This window comes from Grammomys surdaster, unplaced genomic scaffold, assembly GCF_004785775.1.
Source record: "Grammomys surdaster isolate TR1022 unplaced genomic scaffold, NIH_TR_1.0 125976, whole genome shotgun sequence".
Lineage (NCBI taxonomy): Eukaryota > Metazoa > Chordata > Mammalia > Rodentia > Muridae > Grammomys > Grammomys surdaster.
The window spans coordinates 2,482,196-2,489,961 of NW_021620792.1; the positions used below are offsets into that span (position 1 = coordinate 2,482,196).

The following is a 7,766-nucleotide window of genomic DNA, read 5'->3' on the forward strand; positions in this document are numbered from 1 at the left end:
GAAGAAGAAGAAGAAGAAGAAGAAGAAGAAGAAGAAGAAGAAGAAGATCATTACAGCTCACAGTTTGAGGACATAGCCCACTATGGTGGGAAAGGGCTGGGGTCAGAGCATCATGAGGCCTCTGGTCACATGTATGCAGTCAGAAAACAGAGGCAGATGGAGTCTGGAGCTCAACTCACTTTCCCCTTTGTGTTCAGTTCAGAACCCCAGCCCACAGGATGCTGCTGTCCAAGTTTAGGGTAAGTCTTTCTACATCAACTAACTCAGTGTAGAAACTTTGTCACATACAGAGCTGGAGGCTTGGAAGAGAATTCTGTCTGTCTGTCTGTCTGTCTGTCTGTCTGTCTGTCTGTCTGTGTGTTCACATGGGTGTATGATATATGTGTGTCTGTCTTATTTATTTTTTGAGGGAGTCTCTCACTAAATATGGAGCTCACCAATGAGGGTAGGTTGGCTGGCCATTGGGCTCCAGTGATCCTCTGGCCTTCCTCATCCCAATGCAAAGGTTGCAAGCACACCCTGCTGTGCCAGGATTTATGTTGGTTCTGACAATTCAAACTCAAACTCAGATAGGCACTGAGAGAGCCCCCATCTTGGAAGGTAATAAAAAAAAATCAGGAATTCTAGACCAGGCACAGTCTATATACATCTGTAGTCCCAGGACTTAGGAGGGGGGGCAGAAAGATCAAGAGTTCAGGGTCATCCTTGGCTACTTATAAAGCTTGAAGCCAGCCTGGGCTACAGGGGACCCTTTCTCAAAACAAAGCAACCATGCATTGCTTTGGAACTTCACATCGTGAGTCCACAGGGTCAAATTTAAGATCCACGGGAAAGAAATGTTTCTTATTGAGAGGAGGAGTGATTTCAGAAAAGCCTCATGTCCTTTAGGCATGTAGAAGCCAAGGAAGAGAATAAAAAGTATTTCTATGCCCCAACCTGTCCCCCTCTCTCCTGGTACAGTGTGTGAACCCTGTGAGCTACTGAAAGGTGCCTTAGTTCGGAGACTCACTCAGGATATCCCTCTGCATCCTACCCCCATCTCAAGGGTCCGTCCAGTACCGAAGCATACTTTAGGGAATCACTGCTTCCTGCTTGGGCAAATTTAATTCTCCCCAACGACACAAGCACAGCTGCAGCGAGGAAGGAGATGGAGGGGAAGGGAAGGCAGAGGCTGGAGGAATGGGAGAGAGAGATGAGATATGGGCAGGTCACAGCTCCCTGGGGACGCTGTGCCCGTCCTCCATAGGCCTCGGATGCTGGCCACAGGTTCGCCTCAGCCTGGAGGGAGTGGCTGACAGACAGCTTGTTCAGTAAGACCCAAAGCCCAGGCACCGAGGGAATCTCTCTCTCTTTCTCTCTAACTCTCTCTCCCTCTCTCTCTCTCTCTCTCTCTGTTTCTCTCTCTCTCTCTCTCTCTCTCCTCTCTGCATCCCTTTGAACAGCTGCAATGTCCTATGACAGCCCTCTGGATAGTCACCAGGAGTGTTCCATCCAGAATGTCACCCAGAACCTGCAAGAGGGCTCCCCAGACGGCTGTCTGTCTCAATGGTGTCCTGCAAAGGGACCAACAAAATCCACTGAGTCATTGCTGAAGGTTGCCATGGGGATGGATGGGCGGGTGCCGATGAGATTGACCGGTGGCTGGGTTCAAGTCCCAGTCTAGCAATTATCCTCCTTCCTCCCCTTTCCATCCCCGAAGTCTACAACTGCTTCTTTGTTCTAGCTAGAGACTTTTGCTTATGGTCCCATCTTTGGGTGCCTGCCCTGCTGGTGTACCTCTTGGGGGACTGCCTCAGAGTTCCATCGTGGCACCCCAGGATGCATAGACCATCCATCCCCTACTTATTTAGGGGTACCCTGGAAACCCAGACCCCTCAATGTTCTGTCCTTGTTTCCCCTGAGACTCTGTAAAGAACCATGTGAGGGCTTTGGGGAAGAGAAGGGGAAACAGGAGGAGGAGACAGGATTCTGTGAATTACTGTTTCAAGCAGGTGGAAGGCAGGATGCAGGGGCGCACATCTGTAATCCTAACACTTCCACAGCAAACTGGGAGCCGGAGACAGGAGAATCCATCACAAGCTCCCAAGCCAGCTGGTCTGGAAGTCACAGCACAGAAGTGAGAGAGACTCTACCCCATCAAGGGGGAGGAAAGAACCTAAAAGCTGCCCTCTGACCTCCCCACACACACACCTACAGTTATATGTGCATGTGTGTGTCAGAGTATGCACACACACATACACACAATCACACACACCTACAGTTCTATGTGCATGTGCAATGTGTGCGCCAGAGTGTGCACACACATACACACATACACACAGTTACACACAACCACACCTACAGTTATATGTGCATGTGTGCGCCAGAGTGTACACACATACACACATACACACAGTTAGTTACACACACCCACACCTATACCTATATGTACACCAGAGTGTGCACACACACACGTATACACACACAGTTACACAACCCACTCCTACAGTTATATGTGCATGTGTGCATGTGTATATATACACATATATACATACAGTTACACACACTCACACCTACAGTTATACGTGTATGGAGACATGCTCCTGCAAATATGCATGTACATTCACAATTGCACACCCACACCCACAGTCAGTCTCTCTCACACACACACATACACACACACACACAAGCTGACAAAATATGCAAGCCAGGCAAGGAGAGACCAAGACCTTGAGTGTAGTTGGATGTGTGTGTTCTCAGAATCACTGAGGGAAGAGAACTGAGAACATATGTAAACTGAGACCTGTATTCTGTGCCCAGTTACCTTAGCAACCAGATGGTCACTCCCAGCAAGAAGGAAGCCATGGCCAGGGCGAGGCCACTGATGCCTCAGGATGAGTGTAAGCAAGTAAGGCGTAAGCATGCCCGTGGCTAGCACGTTTGTCTGGAGTCTGGTATGGGCCTCCATGCTAGGACCCAACCTGACCCTAGCCTGGTTTTCCAAATCAGAGCAGGAGAGAACATATCACAACAGGCCCATGTATGGGTGGTGCTGGTACCTGGGGAGAATATCACAGAAGAGAGAGGAGGGGTGAAGAGGGGCTATGGGGATGGCTCAGTGGGTAAGATGCTTGCTGAATAAGTGTGAGGTGCCAAGTTTGATTCCTAGCACCCATCTAAAAAGCTAGCATGGTAGTGGAGACTTGTAATCCCAGCGGTGGGGAAGGAGAGACAGGATTCCTGGGAACCACGGGTAACCCAGCTCACTCTAATCAGCAAACCTTAGGTCACAATGAGAGACCCTGTCTCAAACAAACAAACAAACAAACAAACCCCCTACAGTAGATGGTGGCACCTGAGGAATGACACCTGGTGGACCTCTAGTCTCCACACGCATGCACAAATTTGGACACGTGCACACTTCCCCCTCCCCCACACGAACATGCACACACAGAGAAAAGGAGTCAAGCTCTCCTTCCTCCCTACTCTCTGCTCCTCCCTCCCAAGTGGTCTTCAGTGTTCCAGAGAGAAAGAGGGAGAAAGCATTCAGATCCTGTCTGGTCCATGCACCTGTGCTGAGAGACCTGAAACCGCAGCTCAACCTGCTCCGGGATAATGCGGTGCTCCTGGAGGATGTGGTGCTCCTGGAGGATGTGGTGCTCCTGGAGGATGTGGTGCTCCTGGAGAATGTGGTGCTCCTAGGACCTTGCTGCCACTCAGGAGCTGAGAGAGAATGATTGTGGCCAGTTTCGGGGGTGGGGGGCTCCTTGCCAAAATCCCACAGGAAAGGGACAGGGCTTCCACCACCCATCCCCACCCCCTGCCCCCCGGCCTGTCCTGTCTCTGGTACACCTCTCTGTGAACAACAGAAAGGCAGAACTGCCACCCTTAAACACCGAGCTCAGATGGAGAGCTGAGATATCATGCTCTCCAGGGATCGGCAGCCCACAGAAGAGAAAAAGGACCGATGTTTACAGATGCTTACAGAATGGGTCTCAGGCAGAAAGCTTAACCAGCGCATGCGCATGCAGGCATAGTATAGCCTGTGCAGATGTGGAGGTCAGAGGGCAACTTGAAGGAATCGGATCTCTTCCTTCACCATGTTGAGCTCACGGGATCAAACCCAGGCGTTGGGCTTAGCGGCAAGCCCCTCTTCATAAGTGAAGCCATCTCGCGGGTCCCCACCTTATTTTTCCGAGACAAGGTCTCTCATTGAATATAGAGCTTGCTGTTTTGGTTGGCCTGGTTGGCTAGAGAGTTTCTTGGAGCCTCCTGTCCCCCCTGCTCCCGCCAGCTCTGGGCTGTAGGCATGACGCTTGGCTTTTATGTGAGTGTTAGGATCTGAACGCGGGTTCTTGTGCTTACTCAGCAAGCTCGTCTTAACATACTGAGCCGTCCCCACACCCCTTCTCTTGTTCCAAGTAGCTAAAGCCGGTGCCGAACTGACAAGACGATTTTGTCAAGTTGGCAAGAACACGTGGATTGTGCTGTGGGCTACGTGCCAGGCCTGATGGTCTCTCTCCTAGTTTTTACCTTCTATTGTTTGAGCTCTGTGGAACCCAGGGCACACGTCTGACTCTGCAATCTCCCTCTCATTGATGTGTTTTAACTGTGGGTTGGGGAGGTGACAACCAGACCCAGGTTATAGTGTCCCCATCAGGATACAATGACCGTACTTCCTAGATCATGACGTCATCGTTGCATGTTGCAAACCGGAGATGTTTTAATTTTGCACGCTTTCCAGCACCGGTTGAATATGTTTCTACAAAAAAAAAATAATGCGTTTTCTTCATTAGTTATGGCCACTTACTTATCTTGACACGATTGCACAGGTGAGCCAGGGGTTTAATTATTTCTTGTTCATAAGCATTAATCACCAATTTTCTGAGAAAGGACCGATGTCCTAGCTACTTCCAGGAATAACCGGTGATGGCCTGTTCCCAGGTCGCCGTGAATTCTCTTGTATTTCTGCTCCAAGTGACTTTAACATACCTACGGATGCTGGGAGGACACTGATGAGAAAGAAGGTGTCCCTTTGTCCCGTTTGAGTCTCCCACCGTGCTCTGCAAGGGTCTGTATTTGTGTGGGTTGCACACGTGACACCCTTCAGGATTCATAACCTATCATGACGGCTCATAGACTAAAGAAAGGATACACCCCAAACCATCATTTATTACGAAGCATACAAATGAACAACTAAATGCAGAGTCCCCAGGGAGGGGGCTGACCCAGGAGTGTCTGTCCCCATGGAGGTCGGCTTCTACCTTGTTGATACATTGGGATGTTTATCAGCGTAGAAGTTCCTGGAACCTCCTTATCCAGAGACTTTGTGGGGTCTCAGCACTTAGAGGTGATGGGCTCCATCATTGACCATGAGGTTTGAACCCCGCCTTCAGCCCCATCTCTTCCCTGCAGAAGGGTGAGGGTTGATGTTCTGATCCTTGAATCACGTGCCTAGGATTTCTGTTTGGGCTAGCGTACATCAGAGATGGATGAAGGAGTTCACATCAAAGTCCACCCCCTGGGATGCTGCACTTCTATGCTTACAAGTGGCACAGGGGCCAGGCATGGTCCTCAGTGCACAGACAGAAAAGGCTCAACCTTACTTGGGGATGCAAAGGGCTTAGACCTTGTGTATCTGTGCAGTTAAAGCCCTGGGGTGAAGGTCCCCTGGGCAGCTGGCAAGGCCGAGGCAAGAGATATCAACCAGCATTTGCCGTATGTAAAATGTTATGCAAACTATTCACTGAGCCACAGTGGCGCCATCTTCAGGAGTCTGCCTGAGCCTGCTCATCAGTGAACATCACAGCTGGGCCTGCTGACTGTTGATCTTCACTCTTGGAAGAGGGGTGGGGTGGGAAGGTTATGGGACCCTCGCCCAAGTTACCTAACAACTGGTCCCAACCAGCTGTATGTTATTCTGCCCTGATTGCACGTGGTCTCTGGGCGGGGCTAGAGGATACAGGAGGAAGGGTGAGGGGAGGGATCCCCTTTATGCAGCCTCGGGGAAGCCATCATCCTAGCTGGGTGCAGACCTTCTAGTGTGGCAGCTTCGAAGGTCCCCATGGTCCTACCGGTAACCCCTTACTTGTGAGCAGATAAGCTCAATCAACTCCTTGGCGCCTCAGGGAAGGTAGAAATGTACCTTGGTTTGTCCTGGGACTTTAAGAGGGGTAGATGTTGTTTACATTTCCCCCAAGAGAAAGGGTTTTAACAGCAGAGGTGGAGGGAGAAGTGGTTGGGTAGCGGCTGGATGGGCCGTCTCTGTATCCACAGGGACAGGGAAAAGAGGCAAAGATGCAAGAGAAGACTGTAAGGACTAGTTGGGACTGATGGAAATGAAGGGCTAGGGAGGGGCTTCACCGTGGTGACACAGGGTGAGTCTGGAGCTGCTGACTGCAGACTACCAGATCCGTGACCCTGGGTGAGGGTGGGGGAAACCCCATGTCTTGATTTCAAGCAGGAAGGAGACAGATGGGAGCCAGCAAGAGAGGACTGGACCCAGGCTCCCTTTTATAATACGAACTGACACTTTGCCAGATGACTCTAGAAGCTTCTTCCAGAAGTTTTGCTCCAGAGCTGAATGGACTCCAACTTAGTACACCCCACCGACAGTGGGGTAGACTTGAGCTCCACAGCTTCCTGGGGTCTGTACTACCTGGAGAGAGATGGGGGGCCGCTTAAAGAAGGGTATAGTGATGCATATCTTTAATTCCAGCAGAGGCAGGTGGATCTCTGTGAGTTAAGGCCAATCTGGACTACATAGGGAGTTCCAAGACAGCCAGAGCTACGTAGTATGAGCCTGTCTCCAGAAAAGAATCTGGAAAACATATTTGGGAAACTGTGACCAGAGACAAACACAACAACAAACTCACTGTTAGCTTCAGCTTTGGCTAATGTGGGCTGCCCCTGCAGTTGAAGGCAGGGACACGCCCCTGAGGTATGGGTCTCACCAGGGACAAACTTTCTCTCACCAGAATTTTTTTTTTCTTCTGGGAAACATCTAGAAGAGACTGGGAGAGTGTTTAACATCCTCCAGTGCCCAAACAACCCTCTCAACTTGTCCTCAGATGTCAAAAGTACTGAGGAAGGACAGAAGAGAGAATGCAGTGTGCTTGCCTGTGGGAGAGGAGCCTGCAGGGCTGTGCCCCGTGTGTGTTGGGTGAAGGAGGAAGAATCTCTTATCCTGAGAAGATACAGCTTTGTCTTGTAGCCACTTTCAAAGTTACCAGTGGCCATGTAACAATTCTAGGTTTTTAATGTGTGAGAATGTGACAATGAAACTTCTAATGTCCCCCCATCCCCTTTTACTATTTTTTTCTCTCTGTTACATGGATTTGTATATATGTTTGCATGTGTGTGTTTTGTGAGTTTGTATATATGTTTGTGTGTGTACACATGCAATATGTCTACACGTGTGAAGCCCTGAGGTGCTGTCAGGAACCCTTCCCAATCACTATTTTACCTTAGTTATTGAGCCAGGGTCTATCCATGAAACCCAGAACTAGCTTGCTCTGGGGATTCCATCGACTCAGCCTTCCAAGGCTGGAATCTCTGCCACACCCACCCTGCCTCAGAATCCTGGACTCTCAGTTACCAGTTCTTTCCCCATCTTCCTGTTGGGTGAAGCTACAATGTACAGGCACCCTACTGCATTCAAGGCCTCTTGTGCTGAAATCGATGAAAGAGGACAGCTCTTATGTAAAAGATAAGAGTTAGGCAGAGTAGTACTTCTGGGGGATAATTGACAGTGTCTGCTGTCATTTTGACTGGGGACATGGGTGGTT

At 49.9% G+C, this 7,766-nt stretch overlaps 1 protein-coding gene across 1 annotated transcript in view; it reads right to left on the reverse strand.

The window, feature by feature from the left end:
- Window positions 1–5,131: 5,131 nt before the first annotated feature.
- Window positions 5,132–7,766, reverse strand: part of Oas2 (2'-5'-oligoadenylate synthetase 2) — a 19,742-nt gene continuing 17,107 nt past the window's right edge. The window contains exon 11 of the mRNA XM_028753918.1: window positions 5,132–6,637. Coding sequence (XP_028609751.1) covers window positions 6,575–6,637 — 63 coding nt within the window. The 3' untranslated portion in view covers window positions 5,132–6,574. The remainder of the gene's footprint in view (window positions 6,638–7,766) is intronic.